We start from the raw sequence: 23,376 nt of genomic DNA on the forward strand, positions 1-23,376 counted from the left end.
TAGGGTGTTTAGCTTTTTCGTGGCTTCTGTGCAGCTCATTTTTTCTTAGTTGTAGAGGAAAACAGACTTAATATTAGAGAGGAAGTGACCCAAAGTGATAGTGCTTGGGCTTTGGATTTGGCAAATGGAAAAGAAGTATGAATGGTAAATGGCAGTGGTGGGTATACAGAGACCTTTCAGCTTGGTGTCAGGCATGTTCACAGCACAGTGCTTGGTACCGAAGACTATGCAGGCCCTGCCCTGAGCCGACAGTCTGACTGGTGTGAGGGGAGGGTGTGGTGTATCCACTGGAAACAGAACAGTGGTGTGTATTTGAGTACAGAGAGTAGGATATTAACCTTGAGCCTCCAGAGTCAGGTAGTTGCAGAAATAGCCAGCACTTGGGAAAAGTCACAAGTGACTGTGTGGGGGACTGGACATTTGAGTGGTATTTTGAAGAAAAGGCAGCTTCCCCATGGAGGAGAGGCCATTCGGGGACATGAGCCAAAGACGCTAATCACTTGGGCAGGAAATTAAGAGGAGACATTAATTGAGCACTTATTATGTCTCAAACCTATTCAAGAAGAGGAGGAGTGCTTTATTGCTATCCAGTGGCATGTTTTGTTTGAGGATAGCAAGTCAACACTGAGATGTCCTCTGCTGTGAAGAGTAGTATTCTAGAAAGATGAATTTGCTCTTCATAATTTTGAAAAAACTTACATAGACCTAAATATAAAGGTGTCTACAAAATAGGACACCTTGATGCTTAATTAAGTAATAGTAACTTCTAGAAAGACTGTTATCCATTATGTCCTTAGAACTTATGGTTAAGGAAAAAACTGAAATTAAATTATTAATGGCTTAACTGTGATTCTTTTTTCTTTTTTTTTAATTTTGTTTTTTATTGAAGTGTAGTTGGTTTGTGATGTCAGTTTCAGGTGTACAGCAAAATGAATCAGTTACACAAATACATACATATCATACATGTATATTTTTTTCAGATTCTTTTCCATAATATGTTATTACGGGAAATTGAGTATAGTTCCCTGTGCTACACAGTAGGTCTTTAACCATGACTTTTGAACGCACTAGCATGTGTTTGGAAGATGAATGCAATGTATATTTCTGTTCCTAAATTTCTTTTTCTCTCTGAAGATGAAGTTGGTATGTGGCTTCATCCTGGAACCTCGGCTCCTGATTCAGCAGAGGAAGGGACAGATTGTTCCAACTGAGTTTGCAGTTCACCTGAAGGAGACACAGCCTGGGTTGCTAGTGGCTTCAGTCCTAGGCTTACAGAAGAACAACAAAATTGGAATTGAAGAAGCAGATTCCTTCTTTAAGGTGTGTTGCTTTGAAAAGGTAATTGTTCTGGATGGTCTGGTGAAGTTGGTGTGGGGTGGGGAACAGAATAAGAGAAGTGAGTTTTCATTTGTTTATTGAGAAAACAGACGCAGAACCATTTACAAAAGTACAGATTAGAAGAATGTATCTGGAAAAATTCTGTTAATGTGACCTGGAGTGTGTTTCCTGTTACAATGTCTAAATTCACTTTTGCCTTGATGCTGATGCTAATGATAAATTATTGACTATATGGCCCACGTGATGGAGTGCTATTCAGACCAGCTGTAACTTGATCAGTACTGTATTTATCTGAGATATGGTGGCTTGTCTCACTGTTCTCAAGGTGCTTTGTGGTAAGGATGGAGATACAATTCCTCAGCTCTTAGTAGACCTCTGGGAAGCTCAGCTGGTAGCATGCCTCCCCGATGTGGTGCTACAGGAACTCTTTTTCAAGCTTACATCACAGTACATCTGGAGATTATCCAAGAGGCAGCCTCCTGACACTGTACCGTTGAGAACATCAGAGGATCTGGTAAGATAATGGAATAGTGCAGTGAATTCAACTTTATGTATATTACACATTATGATAATGACCCTTCTTATTTTTCATGGTATAAAATCAAACATAATTCTTATTACCAGATTTTTTTAAAGCAGGAGTTAAAAACACACTTAAAACTTGTGTGTGAGTGAAGTTGTCCACATTTTAAATGCTGTTTTCTAAAGAGTGCCCCCCACTGCTCTGTCTTACTCACTTGCCATGGTGCCTCAGCAGCCCTTTGTGGGGGAAGGGGCTTTTCCCCAGACCCGTCTGTGCTCCCTCAAGAGAGGGCCATGAAGTGGAACACGAGAGAAGAGGGAGCTGCAGACCTCCCTGAGGGGAGAGGGGCTGCAGAAGGCTGTGGGAGAGACACTTCCTTCCTAGACTCCCCCTTCCTTCGGCTGCACACACAAGAGCTGTTCTGCAGTCCCCACTGCCCTCTCAGTTCTGCTCGTACCCTTCCTGCTCCCGCAGTCCCAGCTGCCCCTTCACCTGTCATGGATGCCATGGCTAATGTGGGTTTTCTTGAATATGGGAGTCTTTATGGGAATTGTCTTGAGAACTTAATGGAAGAGACTTTGCCTCCGAAGGAGAGTGGTAGAGATAAAAATTATTTTCAGTATTACTGTTAGCTTTCTTTGAGTATAATTAGCTTAAAAGCCATAATACCCTTTTTGCTAGAAAGTGCCTCTTCGGAATCGTCTTAAAGGTAAAACATTAGGAGATATCCGGTACAGATTTATTCAGTGCGAAGCAGCAAGGCTGAAACTTTTTCCAGGGGAATATATTCTAAGACTTTCTTCCCACTCTGAGGAAAATGTATACCTAATTTTGCAACATGGCAGAAGGTTAGGGATTGCTTGCTGTTTGTAGGATAGATGAAGAAAATCTTGTTTTGCTATATTTTACTTACGATAAGTTTCTTTTATATTTTAGATAAACAGTTGCAGTCATTATGGCTTAATCTCTCCATGGGTTAATGTCTTAATATCATCCGATTCCTTAGCTGATAAAAATTGTATGGAAGAGCTTTCAAAATTACAGGTAAATAAAAATGCCCCTTTGAAAAAAAATGACTATGCATATTACAATATAGTATAAGATTTAAATTTGGTAAGACCCCTGGTGTCCTGTTAACTAGAGTATCGAATTTTGGGGACGAAATCTACTGTTAGACCTCCTCAGGAGCTCTTGTGGGAATTCCTGTCTCTGCCCGAAACTGCAGACGGGAAGGCTGGGGTTGCTGCCTGTGGATGAGTGAGCTTCACCAAGTCCTGTGACCATCTAGCCTCATTTTCAGGATGTGCTTGAAATCACTTTGGGAAACTGAAAGTATGGCAAACGTGCTGTGTTTTCACTGATGTCAGTCACTTTTATTTTAGTGTTCACTCACATAGTCTAGTCCTCTAGCCTAAGCCAGGCACTACTCTCTGTCTTATAGGAAGTAAATCAAAGTAGCCAGCTTTATAAGCTCCTGAAAGGCTTGTTTTAAAAATAACAAATACGATCAAGAGAATGTAGACCATCCGGCAAGAATTCTGACTCTGACAGTGTTTTGACTGGCAATGAGAAATAAAGTCCACATCTGACTTGGTGAATCGGACTGGGCTAGATGTGGATGTGATTTATTTATTGTAGTCAGTGGCCCAAGGACAGAATATAATCCTCTCATCTGTTTTGTTTGGTCTGCCCAGTGTAGCCCAACAGTAGCTGCCAAATTGAGATTTCAAATCAAGAATTTTGAGTTTCAAGTTTCTTTTGAAAAATTCAGCAGAACTTCCACTCAGTGGTAACCCTGGTCCCTGAGACCGCAGGTTGGAGCTGCCTGGGGGCTTCCCTCCTTGGACCATGCTGGCGCCGTCTGGGCTGCCAGTCTCATCTCCATGTCTCCCGGTCCACGTGCTGAGTGTCTGGCATCCACGTTCCTTACACCCAGCTGTCTTGGTGCATTTTCATCATCTGTGTGACCTCATTAGGCTTTTGAGTTTGCAACCCCAATTTACACTGGGAACTGGTGTCAGTGTGATTTTTGCTTATAGAAACAAAATTGTCAAATTGGGGATGGAGGTCAGGACAGGAAGCTCAAGAGACCACATTGTGTAGTCTTAGCCTCTAGACAGCCTGCGATGTCTTCAGAAATAGTGTTGCTTACATTTGAAAAAAATTGCCAGAGAGGATTCTTGGTTCCTAGCCCTAGTACCCTAAAAGGGTACTACAATTCAGAGGCTGCTGAGGGCTTAGTCTCAGATTCGTTCATTCCCCAAATATTCTTTGATCATGTGCCGTAACTGTCATTGATGTACAGCACTGGACAAGGCAGACGGGACTTGCCCTCCTACAACATATATACTAATTACAGATTTTAAATTATAATTGTAGTGAGTGGTATTAAATCTCACCTGATAAAGCTTCAAAGCCTGTTTATAATCTCTGCTTTAAAAGTGTAATTCAGTGATCTTTTAAAATCCATTTGAAAGTTTAAAAAGGGTATCTTCTTTCTGGGAATCTTTGCTGTTAAAGGATAGAAAGTTTAGTCAGCCTAAACTTTTCTAAATCCTTTTCCTAATTACAACTCTTTCTAAGTTATCTGAGTCAACTAGTCCTAGTCATTAAGAATAAAAATAACCATCAAGAAACAAAAGGATCTCATCTGTTTTCCCCTAGAGGAATGAGGAGCTTCAGAATCACCTAGAAAGCTTTTCCACAATTGTATGACTCGCCTCTACCCACTGGCTCACCACCACCAAGCAGATTTGATGTAAATCTCAGTCTCTTGTCCTCAATCACTCTAATAGTATAGTTGTCAAAAATTAAAACAATCTGTAAATCATCTACATGTCCAAAAGCCGCTATTTTAGAATGATGCAGTAACTAGTAAACGCCTTGCCTTTCATCAGAATTTTCCTGGTTCCCTCCCCACCTCCTTGCCAGCCACCTCTCTTAGAGCCACAGGTGTGATTGTGTAGGTGGAGAAGACAGAGAATTCTATGGATTCCAGCCCCACGGAGTCAGCTGAGGGTGAGGGATCTAGATCAGAAATGGGAATAAATAATGCATGTCTTGGGGGTGGAGAGTTCATTTTCAATATTAAAAAAAAATGGAGCACTCTGCTTGGAAGCAGACAACAATAAGAGTATTTTAAATAGTATCAGTAATACTTGGAACATTTTTTATCCAGTGACATGTGTTGTCCAGTGTTTCTAATTTTTAAACTTCTTGGTGATATGGATACAACCACTTAAAAGTTCATAGGTAGTCCATTTTGTACCAGGCTTTGACAGGTTTCATTTTAACCGCAGTTTGGGTTACCCATGCCTTGTTTCTTTCCTACCCCATCACTATCCTGATAGATCAAGAGTTGAATATAGAAATAATCTGTGTTTTCTTTCATTTGGAGGGAGGCTGTGAGTGGTAGATTATCACCTTATTTCATATTTGCTACCTTATTGTCAGGAAATTATTCAGACAAAGGTGATTATTAAACTTTCAGGAAGGAAAAGGACCAACCTTATTCTCCGAGCCATTCCTTGGTAGATATTTGCAATAAAATAATGACACTGACTGTAAATGGATAGTTCATGTTCCATATCCTCCTGTGAGTCTGAGGAGATGCTGTAGCAAAAAGTATACAGGAAGAAGAAAATCAGGCTATGACCATCTCATCTTTATCCGGAAGAACGGGAAAGCGGAGATTATTTTGGTGGCAGTATCAAAAGTAGTATTTATAGTTTAAATGCTTAAAAGTAAAATATTGGTCAAGTTGTGAGAACTAAAATAATACCTGCTTGATGTCATTCAGCTTGTGGTGAATGGTATTGATAAGAGATGATTAGGTTCTTAATGATTGCTTTAGTTTTCTTAAATGTTAGATTTTATTTTTAGTTCTATATGTAGTGAATGCTTATTATAGAAACCTTGGAAAATACAGGGAAGTGTGAAAAAGAAAACAAAAAATGGGCTTTGTCCTCCCACCCAACAAGCTGGTCTCTGTGTCAAATCTTGATGCTCTTCCAAAGGCATTTCTAGATGTACGTGGACCTTATGTAGGTTTTGCAAAATTGATCATGCTCTGAATATAATTTTGTACTGAGATTTTTCACTAATTTTATCATGAGCATTTTGTCATTAGCTAGCCTTTGAAAACAATTTTGAGAACTATAAAATATTCTGTTATTTGAATATACCATAATTTATTTACTCATCCCTTCTTGTTTAACATTCAGGTTTCTTCTAGTTTTTCAATATTATAAATATTCTTGAGGTGAACATCACTGGACATAAGTCTTGACCACCATGTGGATTATTTTCTTAGGGTAGAGGCTTAAAGCATTCCCATGAGTGTTAATTTGCAGTCTAGCCAAAGCAAATAAAATTGTGTTATTTTAAAAATGCTTTCCGTTAAGCAGATTTTTATTCTTTAAACTAGAGGTGGTTTCAGGATGATTTAATTCTTCGGTCTACTTAGACTTAGTAAATACCATAAGCATGTGCTCTAAAATTGCATTCTTCTTTTGTTGGCAAGTGAGGTTTAGTCTTTTTTAAAAAACTGTATTCTGTATGTTGTGCATTAGTTTTTCGGGTGCCTCATTCCATAACATTTCACTTTTCTGTTCATAGTCTCTTATATGTGGTCCTTCATTTGACATAGCTTCCATCGTTCCATTCTTGGAGCCACTCTCAGAAGACACTATTGCCGGCCTCAGTGTTCATGTTCTGTGTCGTACACGTTTGAAAGAGTATGAACAGTGCATAGACAGGCTATTAGAGAGATGCCCAGAGGCAGTCATCCCATATGCTAATCACGAACTGAAAGAAGAGAATCGGGTATGCTTTTCAGATTATGTTTTTTAGGCTTTATCAATGATAATCAGATGATAATCTTGTTGCCTTCTCTGCAAAATGTGGACAGATTGTGCCAGTCCAACCTTGTGGGGCTGTGTGGGTCAGAAGAACATGTATGTTTAATGTGTTATGTGTTTTGAGTACCATTAGAGAATATTAAAATGTATGGTGCTGGTATGTTATGGTCATCAAAAATCTCTTGTTTGGCGATAAAGTAGGCTACTACTCGAAAATTTGGGAAATATAATGCATGATGGGAAAATTCTTTTTGGGCTGTCTGGTCTTTAGAAATTAGAAGAGTTTTTGACTTTAGTACTTTTTCTTTTGTTCCTTACTTCTTTCTTGCCACCTAAGAGTTGATAACAGGACATGTCTGTGTTTATTCTTGAAAATAGCCATGTACGTATGTACAATACACATACTAGATTTTCAGGTTACAAATCTGAATTTTATGTTATAGTTTAAGCAGATGACTGTTCTAACAAAGTCTGACGCCCTTAACCAAGATGATGTGTTTTGCCCTGCGCTTCCCTGCACAACCTTCTTGTTCTTGTTGGCAATCTGAATATAAAATGCATCGAACTTAAAAAGTATTCATTTTTCCCTAAGATAGACTTTGTGGTGGAAAAAACTGCTGCCTGAACTTTGTCAAAGAATAAAATGTGGTGGAGAGAAATATCAACTTTACCTGTCATCACTAAAAGGTAAAATAATCTTTTTGGCTTGATTATTAAGTTTAACTGAGGGTCTAAGTTTTAGTTTCCTTAATCTGCTGAAGCCTTGCTTTCTCTAGTTTTTCATGTGATTCTTAAGTGTAGGGAAGATGGTCTTAGCAGAACCATCTGGAGAACTTATTTTCAGCATTCATATGTTCCCCTCTACCACACTAGGTATTCATTTATCTCTTTTAGCGCCAGAGCTGATGCTTTTAAGTTAATCTTTTCTACCAACAAATTATCACCATCAGAGAAACTTACAACCTCAGCATTTAACAAATCTGAATAGCCATTAAGATGAGTACATTTTTTATTAATGGTCTGGGTGTTCAATTTATTTCATGTAGGAAATTAAGTTACTATGATTATTAATCATAATTATAAACAAGTACTGAGGACTGACAAATTTCTCAAAGATTTCAAAGTTCAGTGTCTCTAAATTATGCAGTATTTTTTTAAATTATGCAGTATTTTACAACATAGGTAGTTGTTTGAATTTTTATAATTCATAGTCATTTATAAATCTGGGTAGATATATGGATATCAGTTTCTCTACTTTTGTGTGTTAATATCACTAGTTAATGGTTGGCCTGATGACAAAGGCATGGTTATATTGATATCAGTGTACATAAAATGTTAGAAGTGAATAGTGTTGGAACTGTATTTTCCAGCTGAGGTAATTGACTTTTACAGTGGTAGGCACTGAGCAGCGTTTTTCTGGAAATCTCCCTTTAAGTAAAGTTGTGTATTTATGATTGGAGTGACAAGGAGGGGACTTTATACTAACTTTTTGTCCTACCCCTCTCCCTGCGTGATTTTTTGGTTTTCAGAAGGTGGAGGTGTCATGTGTTTGATTGTCCAGCTCAAATTTATCACATAATTTTGAACTAACTCATCTTATTGGTGGGTCACTTTCCAGCGCAGATATCCCACGTCTTCACCCAGCCACGTCACTCTCTTAGTCAAAAGACTCTCTTCATCCTTTTCTGATCCACATCCGCAAACTCTCTACGCATAACTTACCCATAATCATTCCTCCAAATGTTCCATTTTTCTGTATCTTTACAGTATCTGTGTGCGCACACCTGTGCATGTGTATATTGTGTGTACACACATTCATGCACATATATATGTGCGTATATGCACACACATGTACGCGTGTATATGTATCTGGCTCATGGGACTAGGTGCTGTGTGTGATTTACCTTTATTGGACTGTAATACCTCCAAAGCTGGCATAGTGTGTTACTCATTTTTCATGTTGCACTGTCCTTGCCAGCAACATGCTATCCATAGGAAGCATTCTATAACTATTTACTGATTTGAAGAGGAGACACCTGAATAACCTTAGATTCATTTTCAAGGGGTGGGGGGTCCTCTCTCTGTTGGCAGCTGTGGTATACAGAGAGGAGACCAGGACTGGAGCTAGGAGAATTGAAACTGAGTTCCAAGTCTACTCCTTAGTCAGTAACCGGAAGCAAGCCAATTTTTTAATTGCCTGGGACTGATGAGAAAGAAGTTCGGGGTTGACTCTAGAGCAAAAGTAGGCAAATTTTAAAATTTACTCTAGGTAAAGTTAGGCAGAATTGGAAGATGAAGGTCGGGGCATATATAATATGCGTAGGAGCTTGGATTTCTTACTCTCTAGTGCAGCATTTCTCAGCCGTGTCACAACTAACGTCTCGGACCAGATATTTGTGTCCCCTGTGCATTTTAGGATGTTACCAGCATCCCTGACCTCCACCCCCTAAATACCAGTAGCACTTGCACAGTTAAAACAAAAATGTCTCCAGATATTACGAGATGTCCCCTGGAGGCAAAATTGTACTAGCTGAGAACCGTTGCACTAATGCAGAGCCGTTGAAACTGGGGTTAGTGGTTGGCTTGTTAGTTTCAAGGAAATAGTTATTACTGTTTTTGTGATAATGAACTGTGCTTATTAATAAAAATTCTAGTACTGTAGTAAATTAGAAACCTAAAGTTTAAAAAGTCATTTACAGTCCCATTAGCCAGAAATAACTATTTTTTAACATTTGACAGATATTTTCTGTACAGACTGGAGGATTTAAAGTACTCTGCAGATTTAAGATGTTGACCTTGTTCTTGGAGTAATAACCTGTTTTAGCCCCTCATGAGATGGCAGAAGAGAACAGAGCAGTGGCAAGATTTTTGTTGGTTCTATAACTGCTTTACACTCACTCAGTTTTTTGTATCTAGGATACTACTTAACGGGGGGTTCCACGTTTAAGCCAAGTAAACTAGTTTGCTAGGAAAGCATTGATAATTCATGGGTTTTGCAAATTAATTAGTAGTTGTTATTTATTAAAAGATTCTATTTTTTGTCAGATATGTCTCGTATTTTAATTTAATTCTCAAAGGACTCTGGAAGCTAACAGATGGTACCCCTACATTAGAGATGAGGAAACCAGGACTCGAGGTTAAGTGATTTTCTTAAAGTCACCCAGAGCGCAGGTAGAAGAGTGTGATCGCTGCCCAAATCTGACTGCAGAGATGGGGATCTTTCCCATTCCTCACTGTTGCACTACTCAGTAACTTTGTAGGAACAAGAGCATGTTATTCCTTTGTGTAATGGATGATGTAGGTTGCTGAATACTGGACAGATAACTTTGGATGGAGGTACACACACCTGAGCAGGAGATTTGATATTTGGGTCACTCTGCCAATAGAGTAAGTGATGGGCATGCGAGGATCACACAGGAGATTGGCACCAAAGAATGTTTACTGGAAACATTGTTCTTAAGTGTCACCCCTTCTCTTCCCAGCAGAGGGCAGCATGTATGTATCAAGAAGCAATAGAATAAAAATTACATAGTTATCTTTACAAAAATGTTTACTAAATTTCTTAATATTTAAAATGTTCATTAGAACACATTACTTTTCAGTTTGAAAAAAAGTAAGTGGTTTTGAAAACAGATTTGTGCTTATTAATAACGTGAAAATCTTCTAACAGAGAGGAACTGATTGAGGAGAATGTCGTCCAACAATTAATAGTATTTCCGATCCTAGCAAACAGTCTTTATAAATTAGCTGCAAGTATACGCCTAACAGTAAAAACAGTAGTCAATTGACTGTTTTTCTTTAGAGGATAATAGGAAACTATTGATAAATAATGTAATAAATACTCCAGCAAAGAAATTGTAAGTAAAATTGCATGGGGCTAGTATAAAATAAACTTCAACGGATTCTAGAAAGAAAAAATAAGTTGTTAGGACTATAAAGCAGTCTGTGGATTTAAGACACTGTTTTTTTTCTCACTTTCTCTTATAACATTTTGTCACCTGAATCAGCCTCTAATTGGCTGAGTGATTAAGAGAATCAGATGAAAGACAGAAAATCAGTTCTAACTCAGATATTCTTTCCTACAAACAGAAACATTGTCCATTGTTGCTGTGGAACTAGAACTAAGGGATTTCTTAAACGTCCTCCCAGAAGATGGCACGGCAGCATTTTTCTTGCCATATCTTCTCTACTGCAGTCGAAAGAAATCATTGACTTGAAGGTATCATTTGAAAAATACCACAGTGGCTTATGAGACTGAATTTTTGAAAATTGAATGCCAGATAAAAAACACAAATCAAGCATTTTTATATTGAATATGTACATATATTGCAAGTGCTTTCAGGCTGCATACCATAGTGGTATTATTAGCTTCATAATTTATGACCTGAATCCATTTCATTGTCCAGAATATAAAAAAGCTGCAAGACATAAGAATTTCCTCAAAGAAGGCGTGTATTTTTAAAGGTAGAGACTGACTTTTATACCAGGGAACATCATTCACTGTTTCTGGAGACACGACAATCTTTATCATCCCGAGGACACAAACATTTTGTAAGTATGCTCAAAAGACTATCACTCCAAGTGGCCTAGAATTTAACTATCTTGATTTTTTTCCAGATTTCTCTATTGGGTCACTTTTTTAAAAACTAATATTCTTTGAGAAAGATGTTAATGTGTCCCCACAGTATAAGATTTCAAACTTTATTTTCATGTTACTTTTAAAGGTAACTGCCGTGTTAGTCTCTGTATCAAATGAGATAGACATTTACAAAGCTAACTTTCTTCTTGTCTGGCTATTAATGTGATTTGTTGAATGCATGTTTTTCAGCCAAAGCCCTGTTCCTAGTTTTTGTTGATGTGTACTCTTGCTCTTAGCTAGAGTTTATGTGAAAATAAAGAAGTATAAAGAACTATGTCTTCTTTTTTAGCCTCTTATTAAATGATTTTGAGTCCAAGTTCAGCTCACTGACGGTGTGCTTTGACTTTGGTTAAGGCTGGGCAAAATGTACTCACCTGGTGTTTTCACAACCATATTTTGAAAACTTATCTCCTAATGGCAACTCTCATCTTTACCAGGATTTAATTTATAGATTTGTTTCATAACTCTGCCTCTCTCCAGTTTCAGATTAACATCCTTTTGACCATGTCTTCAAGGGTTCATAAAACTCAGATTGACATCATTTTATTTTATTTTATTTTATTTTTTATTTAAAGATTTTTTCAACTTAAACTTTTGTTTTTGAAATTTTATTATTAATATTTTATCTTATTTTAGTGCTATTTTTTATTTTACTTCCTCTACACCTGTGCCCCCATGTCCACTGGTTCATTAGGAATAATGTCAGCAGCATGCTAGAGGGACTGACAGGAAGTCAAAGTTGGGAAACACTTCATTGAATCTCAGTAGTGATCCTTTGAGGACTGTCCAGGGCAACATCTGGTCATAGATTTTTTTCTTAAATACAGTTTTGTAAGGCCATAACAGTGGTGATATGAACGGCCTATATTGATCAACTGTATTACCAAGTGTACTAGAGTCAGTCATGTGTCACAGTACAGCCTGTTGATCCTTTCATATGAAACAGTATAACACAGTTTTCCCCACAAATGCACAAAAGTGTATATTTCAGTCTTTTTTTTAATGCTTATCACCATTCCAACGTAAGCATTCTGTTAAACACTTTCACATATATTGTTATGAATCATTGTTTTTTCTTTTTTTTCACTTATCACCAATTTATTTCTTTCAGCCAGACTTGGTCTCTATAGAAAAGAAATTTTAAGACCATTATTAAAAATAGTATATATCATATGGTTAAAAACATTGATACATGATGCTTAGATTAGAAATGTATTCTAATTTTTTGCAGTTATTTTGTTTAATTATTCTTGATTCATTTATATTCTGCTCTTTCTATGTTAAAAGACATCTCTCATTCTAGTACTGATTTACTTAAAAAAAATTAACTTTCCTCCCCACAAGATCCTTATGAATTACAAGGGGAAAAATAGTAACTTTACAGTGGAGAAACCTGCCAGACACCTCCTTAACCAGGTGCTCAAAATGAACATGACCAGGAAGGGAACAAATCAACATCTTGTGCCTCTTGACAGGTATGCTGAGAAAAACACAATATCCCTTCTGTGAGAATCTCACCCAGAAATGCATAACCTAAATCTGATCGTGAGGAAACCCAGTTTGGGTCTGTTTGATCATTAGACAAACCCAAGTTGTAGGACATTCTGCAAAGTGACTGCCAACTGCCCTATATTCTTTAAAAATGTCAAAGTTGTAAAAGACAAAGACCAAGGAACTGCTCCAGACTAAGGAGACTTAAGAAGACATGTCAGCTGAACACAGTATATGAGCTGGCTTTTCTATTTTTATAAAGAACATGATTAGAATAGTTGGTGAAATGTGAACAGGATCTGTGGTATTGAATCATTTTTAATTTCCTAATTTTGATATATTATGTTTATTATAAGAATATTCTTGTTTTTAGGAAATATGAGTATACATATATTTATAATACCTGTAGTCTGTGTGTGTAGAGAGAGAGGGAGATAGAAAAGATGAGAAAGCAAATGATGCTGTGCAGAATGTTCACATTTGAGGAATCTGGGTAAAAGGTATACAGGAATTTTTTTGTACTGATCTTGCAGCTTTTCAATGAGTCTGAAGTTGTATCTAAATTTTTTTTTAAAATTCCTTTTCATTGAATTAATATGTGGTTAGATATTTACCAAGCAAGTATTGGATTGGATTTGGGCACCTACTGGAAATACAGAATATACACTCCCTGCCTATGAGGAACTTCAGAGCTAAGCAGGCTGTCATCCTGCAGACGGCTCCCAAAGGTTATCTGACTGTCGTGGAAGGGTCAGTCTAAAAAAAGTACCTTTTATATTTGTCAGAGGAGGCCTTCCTTATGCTTCCTCTGCTAGAGGAAGTGAGGCATACCATTAAGTATGACAGGATATCCACAATTCTTTTCTAATAATTTTTTTTTCTTTGTGGAGGAAATTGTCTGTCTCCTGGTGCATAATATTGAAAGATTTCACCATAACTTGATTTTCTCTCTTGTCCATATCTTGGTAGGTGGAAATGTTTCTAAGATTTAGAATTAAAGTAGACTTGGCCAAAGATTTATCAAACTTTCATTCCAGGGTAATTCAGACTGGTACATGTGGCTCCCCGATTTTTCTGTGAAATATTCAGACTATCTTTTTGGCTCATTACTGCCTCTTTCAATCCCATACAGTACCTTTTCCCTTTGTAAAAGCCAAGTTTGTCTTTAACCTTTTTCCAACGTGTGTTGTCCCTTCACATTTGCTATTTGTTCTGCAGTTTTTAGTATGGCTTTTAGAACAGTCTACCCCTTTTTTTAGCCAAGCAAGTGATCATCTCCCTCTTCTCCTTCCAGGCTTATCATACAAAGGGGATCTCTTCACTGCCTCTGTGTGTGGGCTCAGCCTGTAGCAGCATCCTCGGAATGCCAGGCATTTGTACACACAAATCTCCAGAAGGCCTTCCTCAGAGTTCCCTCACTCTGGGTTATTTCTCTGAGCAGGACCATTGTTTTGTGTGGTCTCCATTTGTGCTAAAGTTCTTTGAATTCTGCTTAAAGTTTTCTTTCTCACCTTTGGCTCTTCACCTTGTTTAGCACTTCCTGGCTTTAGAGCCAGAGGTTTATCTGTCTGAGTCTTTGGCATTCTGGTGCTCTCAGTACCACTCTGTGTAATAAAGGGTCTCAATGGAAATCGTTTTTCATGTTAGGAGGCCTTTGTGTAAGACTGAGGAGCAGAAATTAAACTTTTCGTTGGCACCCATGGTTGCTCTTCAGTGATTTTTAATTTTTGAAATATGTTGACTTCTATATTTTCTTCCATTTATATGTCCCCTTTTATGCCAGTTTTGAGGAGGAAACATAAGGAGTTTCCCCTCATTGGATTTGCCATTGCCAATTCCAACAGTTCTGAACTCAGAAGACCCAGGAAACACTGAAGCTAGCAGCTGCTATAGCAGGAATTTTACTCTTCATACAACACGTTTTGTCAGTGTTCAGTGTGCACCCATACAGGGGCTGTTTGTTTTTTTGTGTTTTCACTGTGTGCGTGCAGGTGCATGTGCCTGCAGAAGAGGGAGTGTTCTTGTGGGGGTGGGCAGAGCAGGGAGTTTAGGGTCTATATTTTCCCTGGATCTTTGCTATGGTCTAAACGTTTGTGTGCCCCCAGATTTCTTGTGTTGAAAACCTGATGCCCAAGGTGATAGAGTTAGGTGGTGGGGCCTTTGGGAAATGATTTGGTCAGGAGGGTGGAGCCCTCATGAATGGGATTAGTGTCCTTATAAAGGAGGCCCAAGAACTAGCCTGTCCTTCTGCCACGTGTAGATGTAATAAGTCTGCAACATGGAGAAGGACCCTCAGCCTACCATATTGGCACCCCGACCTCAGGTTAACAGTCTCCAGAGCTGTGAAAATGAGTCTTTTTCTTCATAAACTACCCAGTCTGGTATTTTGTTACAGCAGCCCAAATGGACTGAGACAATCATTGGCAAATAATCAGTAATGCTTCCCCTCCCCCTAGAAGCACAGAAACACACAGTTTTGCCTGTTTGACTATTTGAAATTATATTGGATTATTTAGGGTTTGGGGAGCCTTTCTCCTGTACTAAATACTACCTAGAAAAAACAGTAACACTTTCTATTAAGAAAGAGAGTAAATTTTAAAAGTGACTTGTTAAGTCACAACTACTCTCTTACACGGATCAGTTTTAAGGATGTTAATTAACAATGCATCAAATTGGTGTCAGTTTGCACTATTGGTGCTGCGTCAGTACCAGCTGTCAGAACAGAAGCAGAGTCCCGCACCATTTAGCAGTGAAAGAAAATTCCTGCTTGGAGGTAAAGAAGGAAGAAGTCAGAGCAGCAAATTCACAAGTGAGAGAAGTCTATAGGCAAAGTAGCGCACCTTAATTATGTTCGTGATACATGCCTTCTGAAATTACTAACTGGATATTTACCTGCATTTGGTAGAACGGTGTAAGTAGTTTCCATTCCAGCGTGAATGTGGTCAGTCACATGGCAGTGGAGTAACCAGGTTCCAGGTGTTCTTGGAGACATTTCTAAGGTTTGGTATGTCCCAGGGAAAACGTCAAAGACGTCAGAACTATAGACGCCCCTGTGCTTAATTAGAAAAATGACAAATATTATATAATGTTTATTATGTGTGAGAGTTCATTCAAATAATCTTTCATTGGCCAGCTCAGGGATATTAGAAAAATGGATAAACCCATTAAGAAAGAGAGCAGGGTAGAGAGAGAGACCCTCCACACTTCTACATCTAATACAATGAGATGTGTGGTCTTTGCTAAACCCTTGGCACTATGGGCCATTAAGGATGCATGAGGGAAAGATAGGATGAAAATGAATTCATCAATCAGGAACACCTGTTATCTCTTTCAATTTGACTCTGGTTTTCCTTTTTATCAGCACTTGAGTCACACAAGGGAATTTAGCTGTGGCCCCATTTCTTGCTGAGCCCATCCTAGATAAGCTTGTCTGTGAACTTGAGGGCCGGTAGGCAATGAAGAGAGCAGAAAAAGAGGCTGATGGAGAAGCCAAAGCCAGGGGCAGTTCAGGTAGAGTCCCAACTAGATGGAACACTTGGGAGATTTTTCTACAGGGATGGCGTTGAAAGTCTGCTAAGAAGTAAACCAAAACACAGGTCATAAAATAGTCTTTTCTGCAATGTGCTTTGTGGTAGCGTCTGAATTTTCTACATTAACTCAAAGGATAAGAAAAAAGCATTTCCAAGAGGGCTACTGATTCCTGCTGAAATCAGCACTGCGTGAGCAGTTGAAGTATGATTGAAATCTCGGGACCAATCAGTTGCTTGACACCAAACTGATGATCTTGTTCTCTTCAGGCCATTTAAGATTCAGAACTTAGAACTGGCAAAGGTTATAATAAAGTCTGGTCTCTGTACTCTGACCCCTCATTACATGAACACTCCTGCTCTCTTTGCTGACGATTCCATTCCAATACTTTGCCCAAGAGTATGTGGGCAGAACTCCCGGAAAGCCCAGTAAAAACTATAAATCCAAGGAAGAGCCCAGCGTGTAGCAAAGGATAGTGACGGCAGTTGGAGTTGCTGTGTGCCACACTCTTTGGAAATAGTTCTCTTGAAACCTTAAGCGTTTCCTAAGTCTCCCTGAGGAAATGTTCTCTTCATTTGTGTTAAAACATTTTCAAATAGAGCAGGGATAACAATGGTGGGTGGCCCTTACCTGGTATTGGAAGCTGTGGCCATGGAAATGTACTGAGTGCAAGTCTATTTCGTTGCCCATTCCCATCAGATACCAGTTGACTTCATCTCCCACGTGCATTGTGAGGCCTTGCAGGTTCCCAAACATTCTTCCATTAATAGCTGGGGGAAAACATGATATTTTTTTATTACCTCAGGGATATTTTAAACCAACAGCTATTTCACAGGAAATACGATGATTAGGTTAGTGAATGGGATCTTTTTGAGATAATAGAACTTATTTCACTACAGATAACGGGAAATGGACACTTTAAGGTCAATAATATTACACTGCTTGTCTAGTCACTTAGCACCAAAAATCTTATTCCCAACTTTGAGTTTATTTAAAAGGGAATGAGACTTTGGCATTGGGAGAGAAGTTAATAGATGGTTTTAAACATAGTCCCCTTTTTGCTTTGAATAGAATTCTACCTCACATGCAAAGTCTGGCAGGATTGGTTTATTATAAAATGAAACAAAGGGGTAGTCTCCAAAGTGATTGTATTTGAAAGAAGAAAAGGGAAAAATAGGTTTTAGAATAATGTATCATACCATGCATTTTATTGCTTTCTATGAATTCATCATTGGCTTTGTCTACTTTCTCAGGGTGGTCAGAATATGTTTTGATGTTGTCATCTAAGTACCAAGATTCATTCTCATCAAAAACAAGAAACAGAAGGGAAAATTCCGGTTTCTTTATGGGATTGAATACTTTCAAGTAAGATTTCCGACAAACAATCAGTGGACCAATTAATCCACTGTAGAGATCCTGAAAACAAGCAAAAACTTAGTCATCATTGTGATATGGGTCAGGATTTCAGAGAACTGGGACCTAACCACCTATGACCTCAGGAATTTTGGAGGGACTGGTTTAGGTAGCAGACTTTTACTCAGTGTGGTTCTGTCAAGCCAGTAACTTTCCACTTGAAGTAGTTAAATTGGAACAATGGTGAATAGTAGGTAAGTTGTGTGGGTGATGCTGAAGTAACAGAAATGTGTGCAGAAGCCAAATATTGGCTCAGCTAATGAGCAGCAGTTGAGAAGAACTGCAAACAAACAGTGCTGGTTTGCCTATTCCATAAGCCAGGTGCTGTGCCTGTCACTAAAAAATCCAGAGATGGATGAAACAAAGCCCTTGCCCTCCAGGAACTCAGTCTAGTAGGGAAGACAGAGGATTAGAAGAAATGAACCGCTTGCAACAATGGCGGTACGTCAAGTGCTAATGAACACAAGGGGAAGACCACGATGGACTTAAATCTACGAGGAGTTTGATTTGGCTGGGCATCAGTAATGGCAGATTAGACCTTGAAGGGCCTTTGAGCTGTATTATACTTAGGAATTTTTAGATTTTGTCTTGTGAGTCTTAAGTAGCCTTTGAAAAACTGAACATGGAATGGAAGCCTTTCAGACCAGTGATCCTGGTGGTGGAGTGAAGGAAGGCTTGTATGGGAAAGAGACTAGAGACTAGGAGGCCAGGGCAGTAGTTAAGGGAAATTACTAGCATCTGATCTGTGGAGATAAAAGGAATGGACTGAGCTCTGTGTAGATGGGTGAATCACCTGGGTGAGCCAGGGGTAAGAATTAGGTATTTTATATCCAGGGTTCTAGCTTGAACAAATGAATAGGTTTGGTACTTGTGCTATTTATTGCAGTTGGGAATACAGGAGGAGATGGAGGAAGATCTCAGTTTCTGTTATAGAGTTGCTGGGTTCCCATGCCTGTGGGACAAGCTGGTAAGAGATGTGCTTCAGTAGGTGGATATATAGACAGGTCTGGGACTCAGAAGGGAGAATTGGACTAGAGACTGAATTCTACAAGAGTCTTGGTACATGTTCTGATTTATAGTCGTTGAGTGCTTTTTGACACTGAAATATTTAATCAACCAGCAGGCTTTGCTGTGCTGTGATTGACTGCTGAGGTCACCATTTTTATTAGCATTTAATAATAGAGATCTGAAATCATGTACCTCAGTTCTTCGATATCAAAAAGGAAATTAAATACTGTATTGATTAATATTTAATTCTGTGGCACCCATAATCAGCAGTCATAGAGTTGATACATTTAAAACTGTCTCTTTAAACAACCCCCACACCAAAAAAAAAAAAAGAAAAAGAAAAAGAAAAGAAACCAAAGTGAACTGCAGAGCATCTTACTTTCCTGTGATTTTAACATAGAATTGGACCACAGGAAAACTCTAACCTCACCTTCCTTCAATTGTGTGTCTATTTTGGGAATTTGCACAAAACAAATTATTTAAAGTTTACCTTAACCCGATCCACAGTTGAATAGTAAGCCCATGGAATACAAGCAGAATCACCTATTCCAGCTCCAGATCTTTCTGGGATTTTCCATATGTAAGTGCGAATTTCACCTAAATCAATCAAGTGTTAATAGATCTGGTTATATTTGGTATGATTTGATATATGTATATCAAATTGGTATCAAAGCCTTGATAACCAATGACTCAGAAACTTAAAATGTCAAAGTAATTAGTTTTAAAAAGCAGTGGTACTCAAGGTCATTTTCAAGAATTTAGTTTTAAGATCAACAATAAGACACACTTTTGTATCTTCTTTGTCAATTATGAATTAACTAGCTATGCCACACAGGTCACATCACAAAGCCAGAAGGTGGCAATTCCAGTATCACAATTCAAAGAAATTTTGCAACAGATCTTTTCTGAGTTTGAAGTCTGTTTCTCTAATAAACTTTTTTCTTTTCAGGTCTCAAGTGATTTTACCCCAGTGCCAACCATCTTCTCTGTGTCTGTGTATCTGGACTATCCTGCGTAATTCCTTAAACTTCCCTGTGGTCTTCCTTTTCTCCTTTTTTCACCGTTACCCTCTGTGGTTTCACGGTTCCTGGCAAGGAGCCATTAGACGTCTTAATCACTGACCTGTCACAATGACCTCTCTTGCCTGTCCCATTCTGTCATACCGTATACTGTTCTGTCATAACTCTGTCACATTTAGGACACGACCACATCCTGGACCTCACACTTGGAAGGTGAACAGTTGCTCCACCCTCCTCTCTTGCCAAGGCCTTTACCTCCTTCCATTTGCTCTGAGTTCCTCTCCAGCCTGATCTTTGCTGCCGGTCACCTCAGGGCTCCCTGTACAACTGCTCACGAGAACCACGGTCACTCTCCAATCCCATTATGCAGACCTCACCATTACATATTTATGCTATCAGAGTTTCATTAGCTGGAATATGACAAATGTTTACTAGGGAACCAAGCAGGACATGAGGGATCATCTCAGAGGACATGCTAGACGTTTTCCTTTGTCCTCAAGTCCTCTATCTTACCTGCCCCTATGTCCTCAACCTTTTTTGTAAGCAGAACATTTCACTGGGAATGTAAAGCATAGATTCATCATCTGAACTTATTGCCTCTTCGTCTAGACTCTTATTTTCCGAAGCCAAAAAAATAGCATTTTATTCTTTTCTCCATTCCCTGCCCCAAACTACTCTGCTATCAGTGGTCGATGCCCAGAACCTTGGGCTTGTCCTTCACTCCTCCTTCCCTAACATTCTCTAATGCCCAATCTCTCAGCAGATCCTTTAAGCACCACCTTTAAAATAGAACCAGAGTATGACAACTCCCCACTTCAGCTGCTTCCACCCCAGTCCAAGTCTTAACTAGTTTTTTGCCCAGAGTATCGGGGTAGTACCCTAACTGATCCTTGATTCTGCCCTTGTCCCCTACAGTCATTCACACACCAGACAGTACAGTCCTTTAAAAAGTGTTCACTGGATCATCACTCTCCAGCTCAGACGCTCATACGGGATTTTAGAATAAAAGATAAGGTTGTCACCATGGCCTCTAAGGTCCCCTAACTCCTGTAGCTTCTGGCTCCCTGTGCCCCCTGGATCTCATCTTCTCACATCCTGCCCCTGTTTGCTCTACTCTGGCCTCTGGCCTCCATGCCATTCCTCAGACACACCAAGTCCACTTCCATCTCGAGACCTAGAATGCTCTCGCTCTATAACCCCCTGTGGCTCATTACTTATCATTTAGGTGTCTTCACCCATGGCACCTGCTCAGAGAAGCCCTCCAGACCAGCCCCCACTACCTAAAATAACACCCTTGTTACTCTTGCTCATCTGCCTTAATCTTTTTCATTGCACTTTTACAACTTGATACTATATCTCTATTTATTTACTATTTATCTCAGACGAATATGAAAGTCATGTGGGCGGGGATTTTTATTTCTATTCCCCTAAGTTGACAAGACCAACTCTATAGAGCAATGTATTTTTTTTTTCACTTGGTATGTTTGGGAACTGCTAAATTACTGAGAAATTAGTCCTTTCCAACTAATAGGAGAAAAATACAGTTTTTATTAAAATACACACCTGTGTATTTAATCTATTTCAGTTTTTACTCTATTAATTAAAGAAACATTTATGGAGCGCCTAGTACCTGCCAGATACTGGACTAGATTCAGGGGCCTTAGAATTCTGAGTGGCAGCCTCTGCCCTTAGGGTGCTGTCTTTGGATACAGTCATGGAAACGTTCAGCCATACGGTAAATTTATCTGGGATGTGTTCTAGCTGAGCCTGGGGTGATCATCTTTGCTGACTCAACCTTAAGTATGTAGAGGTGTCCAGGACCATGAGATACTTTCCTTACAGTTCTATGGATTGTTTTGTTTTTTTTTTTTGGTATGTGCATGTAGGCATACATCACACAGACACACCTCCCTGTGGGCCCTCTTAACCACCTCCTTCTTCACGCCTCAAGGTGCACTCATTTGGATAACAGTTGTTTGTAAAAAGGCTGTAGACTCTATTAGGACGTATGCCTCCCGCCACCGTGCATACCTGGTGAGGTTGGAGTAACTGTAGAACTCTCCGTTTTCACCCCATGGGCATGTATTGAGTAGGGCCTTGTGGCCATGTTTTTAAAGATAATATTGACTTTGTCTCCAACATCTGCATGAAGCTGAGGACCTGGCAAAAATGAAAAGGAAGACTGACTTATCTACCTGTCAGATTGGAAACTCTAACTCAGTAATAAAAGCAAAGATCAGGTGATTTTTTTATTGTTAAGGGGGTTGTCCACCCCCCCCCGGCGTCATGCTGTAAATCATTCTCGGATTAATACCTGGTCCCAAAGGATTCAGGATAAAAACATTAGTTATAGCTGTCTCTAAAGATGGAGACCGTGGGTTTGTTTCTCATCAAGAGTCCTAGTGGAGGCTTTGGCCTGAACGCTCCCTGCAGGATAGTGGCCTCATCATAGTACATCAGCTGTGCCCCTACCCTGGCCAGGACTCATTTCTCAACATCTGGACTTCAGAGCTTCCTGTGAATTAAGGACAGTTTGAAAGGATGGGTGAGGCTACCCCTCCCATTTCTACCCTCTAGCCGATCTTAGCTTGTCTCCTGCCTGAGGGAGTTTCTAGGACCCAGCCCCAAGAATTTGGTTAGTGTAGAAACACAGTGGGGCTGGGAGTGGCTTCCTTGGCACTTGACTGTGTTCAAGGAAACTCCCAAGACCGCTGTTGGTGGAATTCTTAGACATTCTGTCTTAAAGTGATCCCTGAAAAATTGAAGGCAACTTTTCCCCAAAACTGTTCACTGTGACACTTTTCCCTTTTCCTTATTTCCTTATTTACATGTACATTTCTTGGAGTTAATCATGTACATCTTAGCTTTAAAAGTAAATAGCTATGATTTTTTTTTGAAGTTGGGAATAACAGAATTTGGTTAAGAATTTCAGTAGAAAGTAATTTCTAGCACTTTCATCAAAACTACAGGCATCAATTTGGGAAGTATCAAATATATACAACTTCATTGGTGTATGGTATAGAATATATTGTTACTGACAGAAATAAATAATATTTTATGATGCCATATTTTTAATAAATATGGCTTCTCATTTGATTGAATGGTATTTTTATTTGAGAATAACTTTAATCTATGAACCAAGAAAATTAAACCCATAGACTACACGTACGTCACTAACCCACACCTGAGGAACCGGAGCTGTGAGAGTACCTAGAATTCCCAGATGTTCCTCTTCCGCTTTCCTCGCCACTGGAACGCTGAATGTGCTGTCAGTGTACTGCCGATACACGGCTTTCTTGTACTTGGAGCCTATGTAGTATTCATCCTTATCTAAAAATGCATTTGGAACACTTGGAAACACACACACACAATTAAGGTTACTATTTGTCTTAAGGAGAGTGGATGTTAAGTTTTAAATTTTGAGTAAAAATGTAGTTTTTATTTCATGATGCTAGGTTTTGATATCACTGTCCTATTCCAGCAGGAAAGAATAAGACTTTAACGATAGACAGGGGCGGTGAGAGCGCACCCAGACAGGAGCAGAGTCATTGGTGTCCT

At 39.0% G+C, this 23,376-nt stretch overlaps 2 protein-coding genes across 8 annotated transcripts in view; one reads left to right on the forward strand and one right to left on the reverse strand.

Moving 5' to 3' along the window:
• HPS3 (HPS3 biogenesis of lysosomal organelles complex 2 subunit 1) overlaps positions 1-11,633 on the forward strand; it is a 35,866-nt gene extending 24,233 nt beyond the window's left edge. The window contains exons 12-18 of one of the 6 annotated variants that reach the window (XM_072958954.1): positions 1,135-1,338; positions 1,664-1,852; positions 2,798-2,905; positions 6,479-6,685; positions 7,317-7,407; positions 10,810-10,939; positions 11,127-11,633. In XM_072958954.1, the coding sequence (XP_072815055.1) occupies positions 1,135-1,338; positions 1,664-1,852; positions 2,798-2,905; positions 6,479-6,685; positions 7,317-7,407; positions 10,810-10,937 (927 nt within the window). In that variant the 3' untranslated portion in view covers positions 10,938-10,939; positions 11,127-11,633. Of the gene's footprint in view, positions 1-1,134; positions 1,339-1,663; positions 1,853-2,797; positions 2,906-6,478; positions 6,686-7,312; positions 7,408-10,809 lie in introns of those variants that run through there. The other 5 variants (XR_004190271.2, XM_015237969.3, XM_006202788.4 and 2 more) reach the window with 5 other exon arrangements.
• The window catches only part of CP (ceruloplasmin), a 53,458-nt gene continuing 31,479 nt past the window's right edge, over positions 1,398-23,376 (reverse strand). Inside the window, exons 13-20 of one of the 2 annotated variants that reach the window (XM_015237966.3) lie at positions 23,029-23,168; positions 21,850-21,978; positions 19,290-19,396; positions 17,578-17,794; positions 17,009-17,148; positions 15,743-15,905; positions 5,369-5,473; positions 1,398-1,849 (exon numbers count right to left, since the gene is read on the reverse strand). In XM_015237966.3, the coding sequence (XP_015093452.1) occupies positions 5,370-5,473; positions 15,743-15,905; positions 17,009-17,148; positions 17,578-17,794; positions 19,290-19,396; positions 21,850-21,978; positions 23,029-23,168 (1,000 nt within the window). In that variant the 3' untranslated portion in view covers positions 1,398-1,849; position 5,369. Of the gene's footprint in view, positions 1,850-5,368; positions 5,474-12,005; positions 12,484-15,742; positions 15,906-17,008; positions 17,149-17,577; positions 17,795-19,289; positions 19,397-21,849; positions 21,979-23,028; positions 23,169-23,376 lie in introns of those variants that run through there. The other variant, XM_006202790.4, reaches the window with a different exon arrangement.

Source organism: Vicugna pacos, chromosome 1 (assembly GCF_048564905.1).
Source record: "Vicugna pacos chromosome 1, VicPac4, whole genome shotgun sequence".
Classification (NCBI taxonomy): Eukaryota; Metazoa; Chordata; class Mammalia; order Artiodactyla; family Camelidae; genus Vicugna; species Vicugna pacos.